This window comes from Schistocerca nitens, chromosome 7, assembly GCF_023898315.1.
Source record: "Schistocerca nitens isolate TAMUIC-IGC-003100 chromosome 7, iqSchNite1.1, whole genome shotgun sequence".
In the NCBI taxonomy this organism is placed as follows: domain Eukaryota; kingdom Metazoa; phylum Arthropoda; class Insecta; order Orthoptera; family Acrididae; genus Schistocerca; species Schistocerca nitens.
The window spans coordinates 285,679,658-285,704,866 of NC_064620.1; the positions used below are offsets into that span (position 1 = coordinate 285,679,658).

The 25,209-nt window shown below is 40.8% G+C and overlaps 1 protein-coding gene across 1 annotated transcript in view; it reads right to left on the minus strand.

The window, feature by feature from the left end:
- LOC126195578 (nuclear receptor subfamily 2 group F member 6-like) overlaps positions 1-25,209 on the minus strand; it is a 145,099-nt gene that overhangs the window by 47,716 nt on the left and 72,174 nt on the right. Inside the window, exon 6 of the mRNA XM_049934203.1 lies at positions 5,233-5,372. Within this exon, the coding sequence (XP_049790160.1) occupies positions 5,233-5,372 (140 nt within the window). The remainder of the gene's footprint in view (positions 1-5,232; positions 5,373-25,209) is intronic.

Genomic DNA, 25,209 nt, shown 5'->3' on the forward strand with positions numbered 1-25,209 from the left:
CACCAACATTACGCTGAGCTGACCTTCCAGGTCCTTTGCCATCTGTGACAGTATTACTACGTCGCCAGTAAACATAAATGTTTTTAATTCTTCTCACCTGTCAGTTAGATATTTTAATACACCGTCGGTGGTATATATATATATATACATATACACACACACACACACACACACACACACACACACACACACACATATATATATATATATATATATATATATATATATATATATATATATTAAGAGCGCTATACTGGAAGTCGTGAGCAACCCCTTGTTAAAATGCCGATTCCAACAACGACTACAGGATTGTAACACACAGACTTTACACCACATGCTGCCATATTGTAACGTCATTAGCGACTATCACGTGACCACAGGTAGTACTTCCAAAATTGGCCGACATCAATGTTTCGGTTCGACAATGAATTATCATGGAAATCCTTGTCAAAGAGGGAAAATGTGCTGCTAAAATTCACCTTAGATTTCAACGTGGCTCTGGAGATATCTTCATGCGCTCCAGCAGTGTTAAGAGATGGGCGAAACATTTCAAAGAAAAAACCACTAATATTCGTGATTAGCCTCAGAGCGGTCGCTCTCAAACTGTCTCCGCGGTTACAACAAGGGATTGATATTCTTGAGCCTGGACAAACCATAATTGCTGTGTATTATAACTAGACACTTTGAAGTTCCGTCGTGCATAGCGCGATAAACGCCTTGGGGAGAAAAAAGCACGCACCCTTTCACTGCTTGTGTCACTGCGGGAAAGATCAGGACAATTGGGTGGGAAACTCTTCCACATCCTCTCTGCAGTCTCCACTTAGCACCCTCTACCTACCACCTTTCGCTTTAGTTAAGGAACAGATGCGACGCTGATGATACAAGGTCATGGAGGATGTTTGGAAAGCAGTGCGTGTTTTTCGAAAACGATCGAAATAATGTGTGCAAAAAAAAAAAAAAAAATACAGACTACGTTCAAAAGTGGCATAACATATGTAGATTAAGATGACGTACATGGTTGGCCTAATAAGTGAAGATTAAAAATTATAAAAATTGTTGCTCTTTACTTTCAATAAGATACTTACATATATACACATACACCAGATAAATCTATACCTGGTTCAGGCAGGCAGTTCAGGCAGGCAAGTGCTAAAGAGGTCCAAAACTCACAAGATTCTCACAACAGTAAAGTAAATAATAATGTTACCATATTTAACCAAAATATTGGTGGATTGAAAAAAAAGTAGATTCTCACAAAAGTAAAGTAAAAAATAATGTTACCATTTCTCACCAAAATATTCCGGGATTGGAGAATAAAGTAGATGAGCTCATGATTTGTTTAGATGACAATGAATCTGATAATGTAATAGATTACTATGCCTGTCTGAGCGTCACATTTTGTTTGACATGGAAAAGGTAAATATCAGTGGTTATAAACTAGCTGCACATATGAGTAGAGAGAATAAGGTGGGAGGAGGAGTTGCCACATATGTCAAAAGTTATTACTGTGTAAAAAGCTTAGATACAAAAAATTTTGTCTAGGGCAACATATAGAAGCATGTGCCTGTCAACGTAAACTGGAGGAGGGTTCTTTTATAATTGTAACAGTATATAGGTCCCCTTCATGGAACTTTCATTTATTCCTGGAAAACTTGGCTGCCTTGTTGTGCTATCTGTCAGACAGGGGAAAGGAAATTATTATTTGTGGGGATTTCAGTGTTGATTCACTGAAAGAGTGTAATAGGAAGAATGATCCGGAAGTCTTGCTCGGTTCTTTCAGTTTGACATGTGTCATTAATTTTCCTATTCGGGTAGTAAAGGACAGCAGCACATTGATAGATAACACTTTTATAGACGAAGATAAGTTTAAAAACATAAATTATTGTCCTGTTGAGAATGGCCTTTCTGATCATGGTGCTCAGCTAGTTACACTATATGATATAGCTCCATTCAGTAATTCAAAACTACCCTCCAAAGTTGTGCGTTCAATTAATGACTCAACAATTAGAAATTTCAGGGAAAATCTTCAGCAGTTAGACTGGGATGAGGTGTACAAGGAAACCGATGCTATTTTAAAATATAACTTATTTCTTGATACACTTGTAAGAGAATTTGAAAACTGCTTCCTCAAGAAAGTAGTTAAATCTAATTATAAGAAACCATGCAAAAAACCTTGGCTTACTAAAGGAATAAAAAAAATCTTATAACCACAAAAGGAAACTGTATCTAATAACAAGAAAGAGCAATGACCCAGAAAGAGCCAAATATTATAAAAACTACTGTGCTACATTAAGACAGGTTATTAAAAAGTCCAGAAGCATGTGCATGAATACCTCTGATAACAAAATCAAAACAATTTGGATTATTATTACAAGGGAGACAGGGCAAACAAGACTACAGGATGACAGCATTACCATCAAAGCGAATGGAAACTTGACAAACAACATGGTGGAAAACATTTTCAATAATCATTTTTTATATGTTGTAGAGAAAATAGGATTTAAATGTTCATTAGAAGAAGGAAGGCAGTTAATGGAGGAGGCCTTACCCACACAGTTTGATACAATTTAAATTCCACTCACCTCTCCTTCTGAAATTAGGAAGATAATAAACTCTGTCAAGAATAAAAGCTCACATGGAATTGATGGCATTTCCAGCAGAATAATAAAAGCTTGTTCCCAAGAGATAAGTGGGATTCTTAGCCACATATGTAATATCTCTCTGAAGCAGGATATTTTCCCAGATAGACTGAAGTATGCCATTGTTAAACCACTGCATAAAAAAGGGGATACGTCTGATGTCAACAACTAATGCCCAATCTCTCTTCTGACTGTCTTATCTAAAATCCTTGATTAAGTAATGTATTGTACAGTAGCTTCACGCCTTTGTAAAAATAAAGTTTTAACAAAATGTCAGTTTGTTCTCCAGAAAGCTTTTTCAACGGAAAATGCTATATATACTTTCACTAATGAAATATTAAATGCTCTGAGTAACCGGAAGTCACCCGTTGGGATTTTTTGTGATCTCTCAAAGGCTTTTGATTGTGTAAATCATGGAATACTACTAGAAAGCTCAAATACTGTGGTATGAATGGGACAGCGCTCAAATGGTTTAAATCATACCTAACTGGAAGAGTGCAGAAAGTAGAACTAAGCAGTTCACATAATATGCAAAAAACTGGTGATTTCTCAAACTGGGGATCAACCAAGAATGGGATGCCACAAGGTTCAGTCTTGGGTCCTCTGCTGTTCTTAATATATATTAATGACTTGCCATTCTATATTCACGAAGATGCAAAGGTGAAACTTTTTGCCGTTGATACAAGTATAGCTATCACACCCAAGAATTAACTGATGAATTTGTAATCGATGTTTTTCAGAAAATCATCAAGAGGTTCTCTGCAAATGGGCTCTCATTAAACTTTGACAAAACACAGTATATACAGTTCCACACAGTAAATGGAATGACACCATTAATAAATATAGACTTCGATCAGAAATTGGTAGCTAAGGCAGAATAGTCAAAATTTCTAGGTGTTTGCATTGATGAGACGTTGAACTAGAAAAAACACACTGAAGATGTGCTGAAACGTATGAGTTCAGCTACTTATGCTATTAGGGTCACTGCAAATTTTGGCGACATACATCTCATATACATGTATGGAAGTGAAACATGGACGATAAATAGTTTAGACAAGAAGAGAATAGAAGCTTTCGACATGTGGTGCTACAGAAGAATGCTGAAGATTAGATGGGTAGATCACATAACTAATGAGGAGGTATTGAATAGAATTAGGGAGAAGAGGAGTTTGTGGCCCAACCTGACTAGAATAAGGGATCGGTTGGTAGGACATGTTCTGAGGCATCAAGGATCACTAATTTAGTACTGAAGGGCAGCGTGGAAGGTAAAAATCGTAGAGGGAGACCAAGAGATGAATTCACTAAGCAGATCCAGAAGGATGTAGGCTGCAGTACGTACTGGGAGATGAAGAGGCTTGCACAGTATAGAGTAGCATGGAGAGCTGCATCAAACCAGTCTCAGGACTGAAGACCACAACAACAACAACATCTCAGTAAATTAGCTTACCACGCCTATTTTCATTCTATGCTTTCGTATGTCATCATATTCTGGGGTAACTCATCATTGAGTAAAAGAATGTTTATTGCACAAAAGCGTGTAATCAGAATAATTGCTGGAGCTCATCCACGATCATCCTGCAGACACTTATTTTAAGAGCTAGGGATCTTCACTGTAGCCTCACAATATATATATTCACTTATGAAATTTGTTTTTAACAATCCGAACGAATTAAAAAGTAATAGCAGTGTACATGGCTGCAACACTAGGAGAAAGGATGATCTTCACTACTCAAGGTTAAATCTAACTTTGGCTCAGAAAGGGGTGAATTACGCTGCCACAAAAGTCTTTGGTAACTTACCCAATAGCATCAAAAGTCTGACAGATAGCCATATAGAATTTAAAAGGAAATTGAAAGAAGTTCTGAATGACAACTCCTTCTACTCATTAGATGAATTTTTGGATATAGTAAGTGGGTAATTCCCCCCCAACCCCCACCCCCCCCCCCACCCCCCCCACCCCCCACCCCCCACCCAAAAAATAATATTGTCATGTAATACTTTGTGTAAAGTAATATCTTGTATAGACACCTTTTTTAACCTGACACCTTCAACATCATTACGAAGTGTCGTATTCGTGATCTATGGAACAAGTACTAATCTAATCTAATCCAATCTAATCTCTGGTACTATAATATGTACACAAAACAGTGTGTTCGTTGTTTTTTTCTCTAATGGTCTTCCCAAAAAAACGTCACAAACCTTAAGACCTGATGTTTTCTGCATGGCTGTAACTGCACCACTAAGTAGACTACTCCTGTCAGTACAGACTAACCACTTTGTGTCCACGTGTTCACACTTGAACACCTGACCTTCTGCCCAGAGTAAAATAAGCATTGCCACATGTACGAGTAATTTGAGGTACCAACCAACCTAAAAACATATTACTCCTAATAGCTATAACTATTAGTGTGTAAACAAAGTGAAGACTGATGTAATGTTGTTCACTACACAGTCCCCTGTCACCAACGGAAATGTCTGCACTTATACTCGTTAAACCCAATGAATATATAAGGATCATGTCCCGTAGGTAAAATGACGTTGTGGGCTTCAATGAAGGCACCGAATACGGTGTCATGTGAGGATGCTGACGTACCTGTAGGAAGGAGGGCACACCACGTGCCCACTTGACTCCCAAGAAGAGCAGCTTGGCGGCTGACTCGTACACGCTCTCTGCTGGCAGCAGCGTCAGGCTGGACAACTCCAGCGGTTGCCTGCTAGGCGATGCCACGGCCTCTGGAACACGATGACTAATGCCGTACTCACATCGCAAAGAGCACGCAAGGCGATATTACAATAAAGTGTAAGATTATGTAAACAAAAGTTCGAAGTAATGGAAACCAAAGAGAAATTTGAAATGTGGATTATGATGATGATGTGATATGATGATATTGTGACCATAATGACATGACACGATGATGATGATGATGTTTGGTTTGCGGGGCGCTCAACTGCGCGGTCATCAGCGCCCATACAAAGTCCAAATTTTTACACAGTCCAATTTTTTTCACAGTCCAATATAGCAACTGTCACGAATGATGATGATGATTGCGGGCCGGAGTGGCCGAGTGGTTCTAGGCGCTACAGTCTGGAACCGCGCGACCGCTGCGGTTGCAGGTTCGAATCCTGCTCGGGCATGGATGGGTGTGATGTCCTTAGGTTAGTTAGGTTTACGTAGTTCTAAGTTCTAGGAGACTGATGACCTTAGAAGTTAAGTCCCATAGTTTCAGAACCATTTGAACCATTTTGATGATGATGATTAAATGATGAGGACAACACAAAAACCCAGTCTCCGGGCAGAGAAAATCCCCAACCCGGCCGGAAATCGAACCCGGGACCGGGATCCGTACCAGATAGGGTTGATAGAAGAGATAGAGAAGATCCAACGGAGAGCAGCGCGCTTCGTTACAGGATCATTTAGTAATCGCTAAAGCGTTACGGAGATGATAGATAAACTCCAGTGGAAGACTCTGCAGGAGAGACGCTCAGTAGCTCGGTACGGGCTTTTGTTAAAGTTTCGAGAACATACCTTCACCGAAGAGTTGGTTCAAATGGTTCAAATGGCTCTGAGCACTATGGGACTCAACTGCTGAGGTCATTACTCCCCTAGAACTTAGAACTAGTTAAACCTAACTAACCTAAGGACATCACAAACATCCATGCCCGAGGCAGGATTCGAACCTGCGACCGTAGCGGTCTTGCGGTTCCAGACTGCAGCGCCTTTAACCGCACGGCACCGAAGAGTCAAGCAGTATATTGCTCCCTCCTACTTATATCTCGCCAAGAGACCATGAGGATAAAATCAGAGAGATTAGAGCCCACAAAGAAGCATACCGACAATCCTTCTTTCCACGAACAATACGAGACTGGAATAGAAGGGAGAACCGATGGAGGTACTCAGGGTACCCTCCGCCACACACCGTCAGATGGCTTGCGGAGTAAGGATGTAGATGTAGATGTAGATGTAGACCCCGTGATCCAGAGGCAGCAACGGTAACCACTAGATCATGAACCGTGGACATGATACGATGACGATGATGTGTTTGTATGAGCAAACAACACCAGTGTCCTTAGCGTCTATACTAAATGTTGTTTTTTTTTGTGTCTGGATAAAATAGCAGAATGGTAAAACTTCAATAAAAGTAAAATGTAAAAACGCCCCAAAAACAGAGAAAAACCACATACACACACACATATTTGGAACAACAGTTGTATGGAATGGAAAGTGTCTTGGAAAGAGGTTATAAGACAATATCAACAAAAGAAAAACGCGGGTAGTGGAGTGCAGTCGGATTAAGTTAATCAATGCTGGGGAAATTAGATTAGGAAAAGAGACAGCAAAAGGTGTAGACGAGTTTTTCTATATGGGGAGCAAAGTAACTGAAAATAGCCTACGTGTAGAGGATATAAAATGCAGACTGGCAATAAAAAAAGTGTTTCTGAAAGAGACAAATATTTAACCATCTAATATTAACTCAGATGTTAGGAAGACGTTTATGACAAATATTTAACCATCTAATATTAACTCAGATGTTAGGAAGACTTTTATAAAGTATTTGTCTTGAGTGTGGGCTTGTAGCGAAATTAAACGTAGACGAGAAAGAGTTCAGACAAGAAGAGAATAGAAGATTTTGAAATCTGGCGCTACAGTAAAATGTTGAAGATGAGGTGGGTATTACGTGCAACTGATGAAGAGATGCTGAATCGAATATGGGAGAAAAGAAATGTGTTTCGAGACTTGACTAAAATAATAGAGTGATTGATATGACACATCCAGAAGCATCAAGAAGTAGTATGTTTGGTGATGGAGGTATGACTGGGGTAAATACTGTAGCAGGAAATCAAGGCGTGGCTACGGGTAGGCACGTTCAAGTGGATGTTGGCTGCAGTAGCTTCGCAGAGATGGAGAGGTTTGCACAGGATAGACTAGCTAGTAAAGCTACGTCAAACTAGTGTTTGGATTCAAAATACTCTTAATCACCGATTCTGTAAAAAGATTTGATCCACGATGCGTACTGCAACTCAGTCAAGCAAGGCACGCCAACTTAAGAACTTGCAAGTGAACTCTTAATCATCAAAAATACTGTTTCTCCAAAGAGTCTCTCTGTTACATTAAGTGATAGCATAAGTGTAGACGTCACAGCTTCAGCGTTCAAGCTTTATCGTGGAAAATGGTGGTTTCCATATTTCTCGGTTTGCGGTCGAGTTGTCATTTTGTCTTTATTCAATATTTCGACAGTTCACATAACTCTCATTGTCAGGTGTGGAGCGCAGATTTCGTTGATCACTGTTTGGTAGTCTAGGACCAAACAAAGGAACGCAACACTCTACATGTCAACCTAAAATATTTTTTTCCGACCGCCGCTAAACAATGAAACAGTCGACAGAAATTAAAAATCAATAGAATGCCTATGACAGAAAAGAAAAAAAGTTATAGACGATGAGTGTCGAGTTCTCAATTGAGAATCAGTAACAGCAGATTCGCTCGGTCAGCACAGTTCAGTGAACTGGATGTCACCTGAGTAACAAATCCAACCAGGATATTTCAACCCCTCTAAAAGCTGGGCAACTGCTGTTGATGCGATTGTGAAGTGGAAACGCGAAGGAATAAACTAAACCAAGATCAAGCATACCTCATGTACTGTCGGAAGGGGACCGTTGAGCACTGTAGAGGTTGGTTGTAAAAATCGCGTGAAATCAGCGAAACGAATTACTTGTGAGTTGCAAAGGGTTACCAGCAGGCCATCTAGCACAATAACCGTGCGTGGCGATTTAAAGGGAATGGGGTACAATAATAGAGCAGCTCCTCATACGCCACATATTTCTGTAGTCAATGCTAAGCGACGGTTGAAATGGTATAAGAAGCGACGTCACTTGGTAGCAGGTGGTAGACACGGTTTATTGGCAGAATATTAGGGAAGTGCAATCAGTCTACAAAGGAGATTGCTTACAAATTACTCGTGCGACCAGTTCTAGAATACTGCACAAGTGTGTGGGACCCATACCAGACAGGACTAACAGGGGATATTGAACGCATACAAAGAAGAGCAGCACGAATTGTCACAGGTTTGTTTAATCCGTGGGAGAGTGTCACAGAGATACTGAAGGACCTGAATGGAAGATTCTTGGAGATTGGCGTAAACTATCCCGACAAAGCCTGTTAACAAACTTTCAAGAAACGGCTTTAAATTATTACTCCAGGAATATGCTACAACCCCCTGTGTATGGCTCACGTAGGTATTGTGAAGGTAAGATTAGAATAATTACTGCACACACAGAGTCGTTCAAATAATCATTATTTCCGCGTTCCAAACGTGAATGGAACAGGAGGAAACCCTAATAACTGGTACAATGGGACGTACCCTGTGTCATGCACCTCATGCACCTCACAGTGGTTTGCAGAGTATATATGTAGATGAAGATAGTGGATTACTGGAAACGAGAGATATGATGTATCACGCTCCAGCAGTCCTACGGAAGGGTTTGGATTTGGTAAACGACTAGAAAACGTTACCTGTCGTCATGTGTTGTGCCAACAATGAAATATGCTGTAGGTCATGCTACAGTGTAGGGGTATTTTTCATGTTTAGGCTGTGGCCCCGTCACTGTGCTTAAGAAAACGTTAAATACCCAAGGATATGAACACATTTTAGAACGTTGTGTACTGCGTATAGTATTCAAACAGTTTAGAGACAATCATTCTTTCTATCAGCATGACAATGTTACATTACATTTATAACCACCTAAAAAATACCGTAAATATTCACATCTTTTGAATCCTTTTATTTACACTCTAAGAAAGAACTGTTCAACATACGCGTTCAGTCAGCTCCTCTTGAAAAACCGTTCCACATTTATTGACGTTGCTTAACTTTCTTTCGACAATGTGAAAATTGAATGATGAACATTGAAGAAACGGAAAAATATATTTGTTCCTATAAACACACAACCCAAGAGTGACCTAAACGTATGCAAGCAAAATCTCGCAATAAATACAAAAAAAGGTTCAAATGGCTCTAAGCACTATGCGACTTAACATCTGACGTCATCAGTACCCTAGACTTAGAACTACTTAAACCTAACTAACCTAAGCACATCACACACATCCATGCCCGAGGCAGGATTCGAACCTGCAACCGTAGCAGAAGCGCAGCTCCGGATTGAAGCGCCTAGGACCGCTCGATCACAGCGGTCGGCCAATAAATACAGGGTGACAATTATTGAAGTACTTTCCACATAAAAAACGAAAATTAGTTACAAATTAAGGCGTGCACACACTTTATTCACCCTGTAAATGTCACTACAGACGTTAGGATTTAGGTTATGACATGTTCGTTATGCCTGCCATCATTGACGAAGATGTGGCACAGACGAATAGCGAAATTCTGCATGACACGCTCAAGTGTCGGAACATTGATGCTGTCGATGACCTTCTGAATTGCTGTCTTCCGCTCAGCATTGGTTTTAGTGTTATTGCTGTACACCTTGTCTTTACTATAGACCCGCAACAAGGAGTCGCATGTGTTCAGATCCGGAGAAAATGGCTGTCAATCGAGGCCCATACCAGTGACCTCTGGGTACCCCAGAGCCAGAATGCGGTCCCCAAAATGCTCCTCCAGGACATCAAATACTCTCCTGCTTCGATGGGGTCGGGCTCCGTCTCGCATGAACCACATCTTGTAGAAATCAGGGTCACTTTGGATAATAGGGATGAAATTATCTTCCAAAACCTTCACGTACCGTTCGGTAGTCACCGTACCATCAAGGAATATGGCACCGATTGCTCCGTGATTGGACGTTGCACACCACACAGTCACCCGTTGAGGGTGAAGAGATTTCTCGATCGCGACAAGCGTATTTTCAGTCCCCCAAATGTGCCAACTTAGCTTATTGACATACCCATCCAAATGAAAGTGGGCTTCGTCGCTAAACCAAACCATATTCACATCAAAGTCCATCAGTTCTGTGGGCAATATTGCCGGCGAAACATAACCGCTGTTTCGTGGCCCTGGGGCTTAATGACAGATGGGTTTGAATTTTGTATCGGAAGAGATGCAGGTCTTCAACAACAATTTGTCGCAGTGTCCCACGGTTGATTCCCACCTATTGTGCAGCTCGTCTAATCGATTTCCTGGGGCTGGGTTGAAACACAAAGTGTGTCTTCTCGATGTTTTCAGGCGTTTTCACCCTTTTTGGAATACCGACATTGTCAGCACTGTCATCACGAACAGAACCCGTTCTCTCAAATTAGGGAATCAAATTCTTGATTGTTACCACAATTGGGGCCGCTGTCTTCAGCTTGATCTCGGTCGCAAGCTTCCTTTGAGTCGCAGTTGGGCTGTTATTGGTCGCATAGTAGGCTTTCACGAGCGCTATACGATCAGGCACGCTGTACTGTAACAATTTCACGTGCAAATGGCCGTCAACAATATGGTGGTGGTGGTGGTGGTGGTTAGTGTTTAACGTCCCGTCGACAACGAGGTCATTAGAGACGGAGCGCAAGCTCGGGTTAGGGAAGGATTGGGAAGGAAATCGGCCGTGCCCTTTCAAAGGAACCATCCCGGCATTTGCCTGAAACGATTTAGGGAAATCACGGAAAACCTAAATCAGGATGGCTGGAGACGGGATTGAACCGTCGTCCTCCCGAATGCGAGTCCAGTGTGCTAACCACTGCGCCACCTCGCTCGGTCGTCAACAATAAGGCGTGTGCGCATGCACATACTGATTTCCATCAGCCCCGCGGCCAACCATGCATTCTGACGTCCTAACGCCAATCGTTTAGAAGTTATGACGATTTTATTTCATACAGTTCAATAATTGTTGCTCTGTACTTTAGCAACATTCCTCTTGAATTCATGTGCGGCGTCGGACGATCCTTCTGTTCATCGTCTTTGAATTATGTTAGCGTTCGATATTTCGTTTACTTACGTTGCAAGAGCAAATTAATTTCTCGTTACCGAGCTTCGAAGTGGGAGACTCGTTATTTCTGTCATAATTAAGTAAGAAACACCGGCTTAATGACACACGTCTCGGTACACTACATTCATCAGTCGACTACCGACTTTGATAACAAAAAAGCGAAAGGGCCTGCCATATCGAGTAAATCGAAATGTACTTTCTGTGAGGGAAGGGTGGAAGGTAGACGGGTAAATTAAAAGGTGGAGCAAATCGACAGGTTAACGTGTAACGCAGGATGAGTTTACAAAATTATAAACTTCTTCCTTCAGAAATAAGCGCGTAGGACCCATTCACGACGGGTATGGGGAAGAAGGGGAAGGGAAGGCGAGATGAAGACAAATACGCACGCTCGAAAAGTGTTCCTTGAAATATTCAGACACAGTTCGCAACAGAACCAACGAGTTAATGACTTGCTAATGACGCAGGTGGCTCGCAGCATTTTCTTTTCGATAACTTTCAGATATCTTGGCCACACTTTTTATTATTTCCAAAATCGTCTAAGGCATTTCGACATTCCATCATTTTCAGAGACTATGAAGTACATTACAAAACTGGTATCAAAAGATAGGAAATATATTACATTTTCACCTTTGATTAGAGATGTAGTATAGTGAGTAGAATATGGTTTATTACTTTACCAAATATTATGTCTTAATGTGACATAGAAAATTATCAAATAGATACTTTGTTTCTCGTCACCATTCTTAACTAAGAGGCAAAGTGCAAACTGCTATCAGGGAACAAGGTTGAAACTAGGCGGATTAAACCGCTAGGTGGCGTTAGACACGTGGTACACGATGAATTTGTGTGTTCACGACTAAGATTTTCATCATTACGCAGCATAAAGCAGTTCCCATCAGTACAGAATTGGTGAAAATTCACCAAAAAGTATTTTTTTTACAAAACAATGTGTAACAGCTTTGAAAGGTCGAAAACGATACAATGGCAGAAGTCGCTGGGCGGCACTAGGCTACAAAGAGGCTGATTATCTGTTAACAAGTATGGTTTTTAATTAATTATAACGCATAAGGTAATGTCATCCATGGAAGGTCATAAATACCGGTATATAATATTTTCCAAAATATTGAAATACCAGTCGAGAATTGCAGCGGTTGCGTTTGAGGAACAGGCGGCACCCACGCATTGCCGTCTCCACCAGTAAGAGCAAACCCCAGTGAAACAGGGGGCAAACGTATAAGCGTCACACAGGCAGGAAATTCAAACAAACTGAGATACGCCATACATCAGTATCACCAATAGTATATGCGAACCATCCAGACTGCCTTCTCTACTTATATTATGTATTATTTGATTACTAGATTCCTACGAAAAAATGTAATACGAGGGCTATCCACAAAGTACATTACGTCTTGGAATTAAAAATAAATAAAGTATTGGATTTTTTTTTTATTATATACAGATGAAAGCCACACTTAAATACTACTTTTCTACATAGTTGCCATTTAAATTAAGGCACTTATCGTAGCGATGGACGAGCTTGGAAATTCCTTCGTCGTAAAATTCGGCCGCCTGCGCCTTCAACCACGTGGTTACCTCTCCTTGAAGCTGTGCGTCGTCATCAAAACGCTTCATAGCCAACCAATTCTTCATTGCTGGGAATAAATGGAAGTCTCTCGGTGCCAGGTCGGGACTGTACGGCGGATGAGGGAACAACTTCCACTTAAAAGATTCGAGAACTTCACGAGTGGCATTTGCCGTGTGGGCCCGGGCGTTGTCGTGAATCAGCAAGATCTTTGAGCCCAACTTTCCCCTGCGCTTGTTTTGTATTGCTCTTCTGAGGTTGTGCAGAGATTGCCAATACCTTTGAGAGTTTATTGTAGTGCCTCTTTCCAGGAATTCCACAAAAATCACACCTTTTCTGTCCCAAAAAGACAGTCATTACGTGGTTGAAGGCGCAGGCGGCCGAATTTCACGACGAAGGAATTTCCAAGCTCGTCCATCGCTACGATAAGTGCCTTAATTTAAATGGCAACTATGTAGAAAAGTAGTATTTAAGTGTGGCTTTCATCTGTATATAATAAAAAAAATTTCAATACTTTCTTTATTTTTAATTCCAAAACGTAATGTACTTTGTGGATAGCCCTCGTATGTTGAATTGGGTACCAGTTGTGTGAGATTGCACAATTATCGGTGTTCCATTATTGTCTTCAATATTGCACTGAAATGAAATTGTCGTATGGAATTATTGGCCGAGAGGCACCACCTAGGGTTGTTCAGCCGCCTGGTGCAAGGCACCACTTCGGCGTCTTGTTTGGCGATGACGACGAGGAAAGTACAAAACCCAGCCCCCGATGTGGCCTTGAATCGACGATAGTCTGCTACGCTGACCACTCAGCTGTGGAAGCAGACAATGCTGCACTGATTTAAGGGTACGTGGGACGTGGACGTGAACGGCCTGTGTTTTTATGCTTCGCTCTCGGTGCGCGTTACCCGTGAGCTGCAGTGCGGAGGAAGTTGCGAATTTGAACCCTCAATGAGTGACATTAACTGAAGCTGTACAAGAAAATTTATTAAATTGTCAGTTATAGTTTAATAATTAGCAACAACATTTTGTCTAATAGATGGTTTTATAACACTCGTTTCATTTCTGGTACTACTTTTTGGTGCATCATCAGACTAGCAGCATTCATACTGAGGCAGGCTGCTGTTAACACTCATAGGAACACATTATGCCTCTCGTTTTGTAGTTTGTGATCCACCTGCGGAAACAGAAAAAATCTTTATTATACCATATAATTATTTTGCTCAGATATTACTGCTAAAATTGTATGCAGAATGACAAACACTTCACTTGGGAGAAATTTGGTGAACATATCTCCAACCATAGTGAAGATATATGTACAGTCATGCTCAAAAGTAAGCGAACGACCTGAATTGCATTTCGCCTGATTCGCATGCAACCCACATAACGCAGCTGTCTAGCAGGTCCTCTAGTCGCTCTTTGGTACAGTCGTTTGACTATTGAAAATGGTTCCAAAAAGTCACCACTAGGAAACACTGCTCTGTATCGCAATAACTCAAGATGTAAAGTAATACCACGATACCAGAAATATCAGGGAACACTTTATCACAGATAAGACTGTCCTGAAGGCTTGTAAGCTCACATTTATTGCAATAAATGACATACCTGAAATGTTACCACTCTCATTATTACGTCAGATAGGTAATGCACGTAGTAAGTTCGTCGTATTCATGATTTCCTCTTCAAAGTAACGTACCGTACTTGTTATTTAACACAAAATGACATTAAAAATTTAAGTTATTCACGAGCAGCTAGTTGAGAATATGTATGAACTTCAAATGACACGACGAACCGTCTCGTTCTGCATATGGATTCAAACCCAGGTCATGCAGACTAAGATTTCGTGACTGACGGAAACTAACAGAGAAGGTTATACCTCGATTTTAGACAGTATCAGTTAGCAAATATCAACTTTAAATTACATAACGTGAACATTTTTAACGGACGCGAATTTCTACCCAGCATCTATTGCCCCTGTTAAAGAACTACGAGAGATGTTAAATAATGCTTCTTCACAAGTAACTTACTTGAAATGCCGTGAGGTAAAGCTTTGTGTTGGACATGGATTCGAACCCAGAACCTAATCGGATTGTTATCGAAGCACAATCAACTGTGACATATCGGATTTTCTCGGCAGTAGCTAGATGTTTTAACTGAAATGACGAGACGAAACATTAATTTTTTCCTTCCCGGGACTCCAACGCGGCACCTATCGCCGTTATATTCTAGAGAAAAGGAACGTTAAATACGGATTTGTTACACCAGCAGCGACATGTGAGCATGTTTGAACAAGAAATAATATGACGAAGAGTTCAGTGCTGACTGGGAATCGAACCCTACACATATCGTTGTTGACTACACACAAACAGACGTCAGCTACCGAATTTTTCTCCACCAGCAGCTCGGAATAACATTCTTGAACTTACAGTGATCTCGCAAATAGTTATATGTCTCACTGGGAGTCAAAAACGTCAGATATCGTTAGTGTTGACAACAAATGAAAATGCATTAAAAATCAAAATTATTGTCCACCAGCAGATAGGTGTTCTCATGCTAGAGCTTGATAATTCATAATGAAAACCTTAGTGCCCGGCCAAGATTCGAACCCATTCACGCGCAATATGTGGAGATGTTGAGGGATCTGCAGTTTTGAACAAACAACAAATTGTAGTCAAGCTATATTGTCTCGAAGGGATCAAATTCCGCGTTAAGGGCGGTCTGAGTTGCATTTCCAGTTCAGAACCAATTTTACGGCATACAGAAGCACAAATAAAAGATGGAATAAGTGTCCTGTGACCCTACATAGCATTTGTTTCGTCACTAGAAATGAATAACTAGTATAACAAAGTATACTGGTGATAGAGTTTCTACATTTCACCACCCCTGACTGTATTGTCGTTCAACCTAACGTCTACTTGGTAGGGAAGGAATATCATGTTTAATGTTAATTTCAGACCACAGTTCCATTATACCTTCTTCACTTGGCGTAGCCAGAAGCGAATGGAATCTGTCTCTGCCTACCATAAATCTTCGGCGGAAGGTGGAATCGCACCTAGATTGTCAGTATGTGAACCTATCACCAATCCAACAGACCACCAAATCTTTTTCTCTCTTACTAATTTCCCTATCATAACACCGATGCGGTACACTCGATGAGAACTCTGACACACAGGTTCCCTGTGGTGGTTTGCAGCATGTTCAGTACAGTCATTTACTTGGTTGACCGAATCGCCATGAACTAGCTGCCTCGGCTATCCAGTGCGTACATTCGACTCTCTTTTGTAATCACCGAAATAAAATAACGTAACTGCCACCTACACAGAACTGCCAACAGTGTAGGATGCAGAAATTTAAATAGGAAGTGTTCCTTTCCATTTGAGCTACTCTATTGCGCTATCTGTTTGTTGAAACCGTCGTGCAATGCAAAAGAAAAGCTGTAACTGTCTGCCTCTCAGAAGTCTAGATCCGGCCTTATGCATTCTCACACATTCTCACACAGCACTGTGGAATGCGGAAGATCTGGAGGAACTGTTGTCGACTTCTGGAGCTGCTAGCTACTAGCGTAACGGTAAACGTCGCGCAGGCGTTACCTGTTGTGCATCATTGTAAGTTTTTCACCATTGCACTATAAGCTGAATGTATTTCTTGCAATTTGCTTATCGATGTTTGATCTGACTGCTTGTAGCTCTTTCATAGATGGGATAAAAACGTGACAGTTAGCGAGACTGGAACCGCCAATCGTAAGAGACGCTTTTGCACGGGGCAACACGCCACCACAAGGCCAGCGAAGAAGTATGTGTTGTGCCTTTCTCTTACAATTCCAATAGTGGCTAGAACTCGTAATCCGCTATTTTAAGGACGAGATTAGGTGCGATTTCCACGTGCAACGACTTTCCTGGGCTGAAAACGGTGAATTTACAATCTTCTGTTACACCTCAAGCGATAACAACTCAGATCATTCAATGGAAATGACAGGAAATATCAAGTGAACTTTGAGGCTTAATTCCGTACACACCAGGAAGTAACTCGTAGATCACAGTGTTGCCAAACATACCCTGCCTTGTTGCCAAATCTCAGTTACAGTACCAGCAGGAAGAAGACGAACCGATATGATCCTACAGCGGGCTGGGAAGTGACCATAGCTGGCGTCTCAAAGACGCGGTTGCTACAGCCTGGAATATGTAATGCGTCTGATTCGCATTTCTGTAACTAGGTTTAGGGACTGGAGCGTAGTTACTAATAATAATCGGAACTGTCTGTAAACTAAGCTTCATAAATCAGCAACTCTAATTGTTTGTTTTTATATTTCTTTCGTAACTGTACGCTAAACTAAGAAACTCATTCGCGGACGTTTTCGTGCCTCGCCGATAGTCGAGCACAACAAACAAAAACAAAAAGTGTGTGTAAGTGTGTGTGTGTGTGTGTGTGTGTGTGTGTGTGTGCGCTTGAGAGAGAGAGAGAGAGAGAGAGAGAGAGAGAGAGAGAAATAAAAATAAAAAAGAATGAGAGAGAGGGTAAAAAACTGTTGTACAGAAATTGAATACTGGTATATAAAGAAACCTTTCATTAAAATGACACGTTCCACATCATTACGAAATGTCGTATGCATGATCTGTGTAACAACTATTAATCTAATCTAATCTAATCATATCATATTGCTGACTAGCCATGAACAGTCATGAATTACCGAAATTTTCTCCTGTATCAGTAATTAAATCTAAACTTGAAAATAAAAGACGACAGTTTTTGTAATAAACCGGGACTCCTATCAAGACCCTTTCATACCTGTTAACTAACCACGAAAGATGTCTGATAGACCTCAATTCAAAAGTAACAAAGTGTGTATGCATTTAAAGATGAAGCGTATGATATGAAATTCTGTGACGGAGATACGAACCCAACACGTAATCGGATTGTTAACTAAGTAAAATCAAATGTTACGTAACGGATTTTCTTGCCAGCTGCTAGGTGTTTGAATCTAAAATTAGGATGCAAATTTTTGTGCCTGAGCGCAATCGAACCGCACTGCTATCGTTCCTCTTTATCGTCCACGAATATAGCTTAAGTATGAACTGCTTACTCACCAACAGTAAGATGTGTTTGACCAGAAGTTGTTGGCAACACATGAGCAGACATTAAAAATGCACGTTAATTTTCACTAGCAGGCCGGTGTGCAGGTGATAGGGCTTGAAATGAAATTATGAGTAATTTTGTACTGGATCAGGATTCGGAGCCACATAGTTACCTTTGGAGGAGACCCAGAGAATATTGCACTCTTGGGAAAAGGAACGAAATGATTGAACTATACTGTTGCGAGAGATTCAGATCCTCGAAAGAGGAGATACGAATTCGAATCACAGTCCAGCACCAAATTTTTCAGCGTCTCTAGTTCAATCAAGTACAAGTAAAATAAGAACCCTGTTCCTTTAAATGGCTATCGGTTCATCAAATAAAATAAAATTTTCAAATGTAAGTAAGTTTACTGGCGACAGTATTTCTGTTGACCATGACCTCCACCTGTGTCATTTCCCAACGTAAACGGGCTCTGCCCATTTGGTAATGCAGGAACGTTATGTGTAATGCGTATTCTGGATTATAACATCTTTCTCTTGAGGTTACCAGAGGTAAAGTAAATCTGTTTGTGCCTCTTAAAAGTAAATGCCTGAACCCACGCATTGTTCTTGTGATAGTTCGTTCCTCAGGACCATTGTGGCCACATTTCCCAACCCCAGGCGTGTGCTGAAACGGATGATGTGCTTAGCTTACAAAATTAGTCACGGTGGAAATAATGCGAGCTAATTAAATGGTTAAGTAGAAGCAAGCTTCTGACGTTGAGATTATGCTATTCTCATGTCAGCAGGATGTAAAGACTCTTCTAGGCATGCCGGCCGCGGTGGTCTCGCGGTTCTAGGCGCGCAGTCCGGAACCGTGCGACTGCTACGGTCGCAGGTTCGAATCCTGCCTCGGGCATGGATGTGTGTAATGTCCTTAGGTTAGTTAGGTTTAAGTAGTTCTAAGTTCTAGGGGACTGATAACCACAGCAGTCGAGTCCCATAGTGCTCAGAGCCATTTGCACCATTTTTTCTTCTAGGCATCATAGCCTGGATGTGAAGACATTTGGAAATTTTCACTAATTCAGCAAATTTCTTAGTTCGAGAAAATCCACTGTGAAGTGTGAAGTTACCGGATAATTCGATTATTACCGTCATTATTGCTATCATTTTCTTCATACCGCTGCTTTAACCCATGTGCTTGAAGATCATTTAATGCCTGTCATTATAGAAGTAGTTGCCCAAGAACAGGTTCTTTCCCTGTTTAGGGAATGCTTTTCATGTTAATATCAAACATCAGCAATTACTCGTAGATCACATTGAAACTAAAGTAATTGATGAAGACGTTACTTGATAACAAAATCGCGCTGCCTCTCTTCATTTACTTGCCCCTAGAAACGGCTGTCGAATACTGCCTAACCAAAAGCCAAGGGATCTTACTGCCTTCCGATATGTTGTGTATGACAGAGAATGTTCTAGAAAATCAATTGTTTGCAATAAACAGAAAGATTTTCATTCTAAGCTATCCAAATCCAAAATGTTCGCAATATTAGTTGAAATTTGATACTCGCTTCTATAATGCAGGAAAGTATTTCACAGTTGCAAAACCCGCATGCGACTCATTGTCCTTACCCTTAATCGCTGACCATAAGTTCTAGCTCAGAGTGACACCAGTTTAAGTAACCTAAAGTAGCGAAGACTGTTTTCCAATGCTCTTTCTCACCGGAAAATATGCAATTCACTCATTGGGCTCCATAAGTACACTGCAACAGTAATTTCTGTGTGTATGCAATGCATAAGGATTGTAGAATTTAGTGGTGCTCTTTCTTACACTTCTGTATACAATATGCCTGACCTAAATGGGACCTTTATCATTACAGGCCCTGGGCGGTGCAACATCATACTGACAACAGTAATGTGCTTATACTGACAACTTCGCTGTTCGTTTTACCTGATTTTGTAATCATTTGAATAAAACAACATGACCTTCCAGTGGGAGACATTTCGTCCCCCTTTTCCTCCTGTGAAATTTGTCAGTAAGCTTTTTGCCTTCCAACCAGCGAAATGCGGCAGAGTACGACCGGTAAACGATTCACAAACCAGACGATTTCTTTAAACATTGGCGTAGCTGAAGGAATTTAGTTTCTTCTTAAATCGTCTTATGCAGCAACGTTCACAGATATCGCAAATAGGAAAAGCTCTTTATCCAGGTACGAAGGTTGTAAAACAAACTTCCCACAGTATCAGGTTGATCTTTTCGTCTGACAGCACTGCGTAAGTATTTTGCTGAGAGGTATCACAAGTAGTGTTCCTGTAGCTGTAGGAATCATTGGTTGTAAACGAGTTTAACACCAATGGGTACAGTACTGCTAAATATTCAACCTAAGTCTGCGTTCATCCACAAACTGAGGCGTATTTGTAATATTGAAGCTAGACTGTGTATCCTTTTCCTTGAGTGGGCGTTGGAAGGCGTTACACGCACGTATACGAGGGTAATCCCAAAAATAAGGTCTCCTAAGGGAGACGCAAGTGCCAACGCAGGCACAAACGGAGATCCTAATTTTAATGCCAATCAGAAACCACAGTGTTGGCTGCATCGTGGCTAGGTGATAAAGAGCAAGACTACGGATACAAAGGTCTCAGGTTCGATCTCTCGTCAGTCCCACGTTTTTTATATGCCATTTTACACTTATTTCCCCTCGGGTAGTGTATTTTGATGTGAAAAATGCCGAGTTGCACTGTGGTCCGAAAGCCACGTTAAACTGTAGGTTCCCCTATTAACTGGCTAGGTAAGTCAACTCAAAGGTCGGAGGAAAGCAACGGCATACCACCTTCAACAAGACCGTGCCTATTAAAGCACTGTGGTGTTCAAACATCTCTTCCGACTGATGACTGCTTTACTTTCTATGGGTTCCAAAATTAATGATCTTCGGGTTATTAACATTTTTGTGTTTTCATGCTGTAGCTTTGATACCAGTAAACGGAAATAACCGGCCGAGCACTGTCACCGTTCGAGTTGTCAAGGTGGTAGACGACAATGCTGTCGACCCCAGTTACAATCTTGGTCATGGCTATGTTTCAGTCGAATACCTCAATGTGCCTTTCTGCGTATTTCAAGATATACTTTTATACACTTGGTACGCATCCAAATTGATATCTGATAGAGCCGTATTCAGCAACATGAATCTCATATGTTTTCCATGCAATATATCGGACAACACTTCAGTGCAGCCAGGTTTCGTTTGTGTGTTGCGCATGGTGCAAGAAATATTTGTGTTTTGCTTGCTTCTCTGATAGGTTTCACCCCACTGAATGCGAGCAAACCCACGAATAGACTGTTAATAACTGGAATTTTGCAATAATACACTTAAAAGTTGTATTTTTGCATTATGTATCCCGTTGAAAATAACTGTAAACAGGTTATATGCCTACTTGCTTATTATTCGCGCTTCTCGATGCTTTCCTCAAAAAATAAAAGTAAAAATAAAAAGAGAGACAGAGAGAGAAAACAGGAATGTATTTCAAATATCAGCTCAGTGACGCCATTTTCGTCTCGTGATGTAAAGCAAGGATAGTTGAAACGTAATATCTCATTGTACTAGCGATATGTATGGCTACAGGCTTCTTTCTTTTCTCTCTGCAAACAACCAGATCAGAATTCAGTAACAAAGTGGTAAGAACACCTAAGCAGTGCGTCAATTAAACACTCAGCCTTTCTTGGTTATTTTGTTAATCGTCTGTAAGGCAGTAAACATCCTAGAGTAATAATTTGTTATTACTACCATTGTTATTGTTATTCGTCACCTCGCAACAGCTTTCCTATCACTCAATACCGCAGATGCATGTAACGAATGTATCAGGAAGAATGGAATGTGGGATGTTTCGTCACGGAGAATATACACATTTATCTCGGCGTCTTGCGTTCAGGGTAATGTGAAACTCTCAATAAGAGAAGACGACAATGGGATGCCGGTGATGCAGGCAATAACACCCAACTATTTCTGTCGAATTAACACGATGACGACAGACAAATTGGCGTCTCACTGTATTTTGATTATAATTCGTTAGCCTTCTTGCGACCTCGGTTTAATACCTCGTGGTAGCAGGCGTAATGTTTTGCTTTTTGAACACCGAACAATAACACACAAAGATAGTAGATGGAAGGATACAAAGAAACAATCAGACTCATGGGTGTGGATCCAGTTCATCATTAGAAGACTAAACAAGAGGGAAACATTACGAAAGCAATGAATACGCTGGTTAGTACACATTATTTGAATAGATCTGAAGATGAAAAAGCCCAGATCTGCACAGTGCCCGCATCTGCACTTTAGTTTCTGTCTTAATGGGCATAATTTTTAGTTTCTTCTCTTCTGAGTTTCAAATTAATTGATTATTACGTGGTATAGAATAATCAGTTAACTGTGTTTCTTACAGCTTCCATTCGCACCAACATTTTTCTACATTCTCGTGCATTTCATGAAATTCTACTTGTATGATCACAAGACTGCACATAGAGGCAATCGATTTGTAGGTGCAAAATATTTGTTATCTTACTTTTCGTGACAGCCGGGCAAAGTTGAATTCCAAAGACTTTTTATTGTACTGAAATAATCTTTTGTCACAAAGCAACAAGGTAAGTGTTTTATTCGTATATATTTTGTGGGAAACTGTAATCGTGTTTGAAGATTACACCTGAATGTTTGACACAACTGGTAGGAGAAAACGTAGCATATTAACCAAACCCCGCGCCTCCTCTCCGTATCCTCCTATGACACCAGCACGGGAATCTCCTCCTATAACGCTACAGAGCTGTTCCTAGCACAGCTGAGAGTTGGCAACATCGTCACAAACATTTGGCAACACTGTGACATTCCGCGTATGGTACTGAATTGACTCGCTAATTTACTTGATATTCCCTTTCCATTTGTATGACTCGTGCTGTATAATCCTCATGTAAAATAAGACACTGAGACAGAAAATTCAATTTTTTGAATAATGGAATGCTATTCTTCACATAAGTGACAACGTTTATTATCATTCACGATGCGTTATGAGGCTGAGTGACCAATATCACGATGAGAGTGGCGTGCCGGTAGCAGTGTGTCTGTAGCCCCGTGGAACCGCCTGTGTATAGCGTTGCAACACTTGAAGGAGTCGTGAGCTCTAACCGTGGCAGAGGCCAGCGTGTCCAAACTTTTTTCCGTGGTTTATTTTATGGAGCTGAGAATTTCCAGGAAAAATTCTGTAACGAAATCAGAAGAAAACCTTCACACATCAAATCCTCTTGGCAGCTCGACTCAGTAAGTTGTGTTAATGGTCATCGATCTCGGCTTTCTGACTACCAAGCTGCTTCACAATACAAGCGTCTCTGAAGAAATTCGAATTGACCGTCAACGATACGAAATTCAGTATTGTTCTTCACTTAAAACTCACATGCCAGGGTGATAAGTATGAAGGAAATGAATTGATAGCAAATCGCAAGAAAAACTTACAATGCTGCACAACAGGTAACGCCTCTTCCCCCTGCTGACAAGCAAATTTTGGGTTTCTAGGAATACATAACTTCAGTTATGAAATGTCATATTTGCATACCTGTTGAGTATGACATAGCATACCAATTAAACACAGACCCAGTCGAAATCTAAGTGAGTAGTATTTTACTAATTCGTGCCGATAGACGCACGCTTGTGTACAGATACTCAGTTTTATTAAAACAGACTTTCGTCGTAAGGTTATCGTGGGTAGTTTTATTTCATTTCTTATAATACAGTGCACAATTTTCGTAAGGTTTCTTTTAGTGTTGTTAAAACAATACTAAACATGAGAGAGAAATTAATCACCAACGATACATGCGAATTCTCTGATGTTATCTATAACAGTCTAACAATGCACATGCAGTTTATTGATTACATGCATGTAGAAAACTTGTTCTGATGTAAAGCTGTCAAACAAGGTTTGAAGAAGAATAAAATGCCACTACCAGAAAATACTTTTCTGACTGTTTTGGCACGATGCGCTCTCTCCAGACATAATACAAAAGCTTCGAGATGCATCTGCTGCCTGGCCGTCTATTAAAGCTGAAAAGAACTAAATGTCGCAGAAGTTAGCCCTTTTCCACATGCGACTATTTTGGGTTGAGAAGTGAAGGGAATTATGTTCAAAGTTCCATTAAATTGATAACTTCAGCAGACAGCAGAACTGCGTTTTAAAAAATGTAGCAGCGGCTGTAATAGAAGTCGCTACGCCTTGTCGACAACGCGCCACGTTTACCGTTACGCTAGTAGCTAGCAGCTCCAGAAGTCGACAACAGTTCCTCCAGATCTTCCGCATTCCACAGTGCTGTGTGAGAATGTGTGAGAATGCATAATGCCGGATCTAGACTTCTGAGAGGCAGACAGTTACAGCTTTTCTTTTGCACTGCACGACGGTTTCAACAAACAGATAGCGCAATAGAGTAGCTCAAATGGAAAGGAACACTTCCTATTTAAATTTCTGCATCCTACACTGTTGGCAGTTCTGTGTAGGTGGCAGTTACGTTATTTTATTTCGGTGATTACAAAAGAGAGTCGAATGTACGCACTGGATAGCCGAGGCAGCTAGTTCATGGCGATTCGGTCAACCAAGTAAATGACTGTACTGAACATGCTGCAAACCACCACAGGGAACCTGTGTGTCAGAGTTCTCATCGAGTGTACCGCATCGGTGTTATGATAGGGAAATTAGTAAGAGAGAAAAAGATTTGGTGGTCTGTTGGATTGGTGATAGGTTCACATACTGACAATCTAGGTGCGATTCCACCTTCCGCCGAAGATTTATGGTAGGCAGAGACAGATTCCATTCGCTTCTGGCTACGCCAAGTGAAGAAGGTATAATGGAACTGTGGTCTGAAATTAACATTAAACATGATATTCCTTCCCTACCAAGTAGACGTTAGGTTGAACGACAATACAGTCAGGGGTGGTGAAATGTAGAAACTCTATCACCAGTATACTTTGTTATACTAGTTATTCATTTCTAG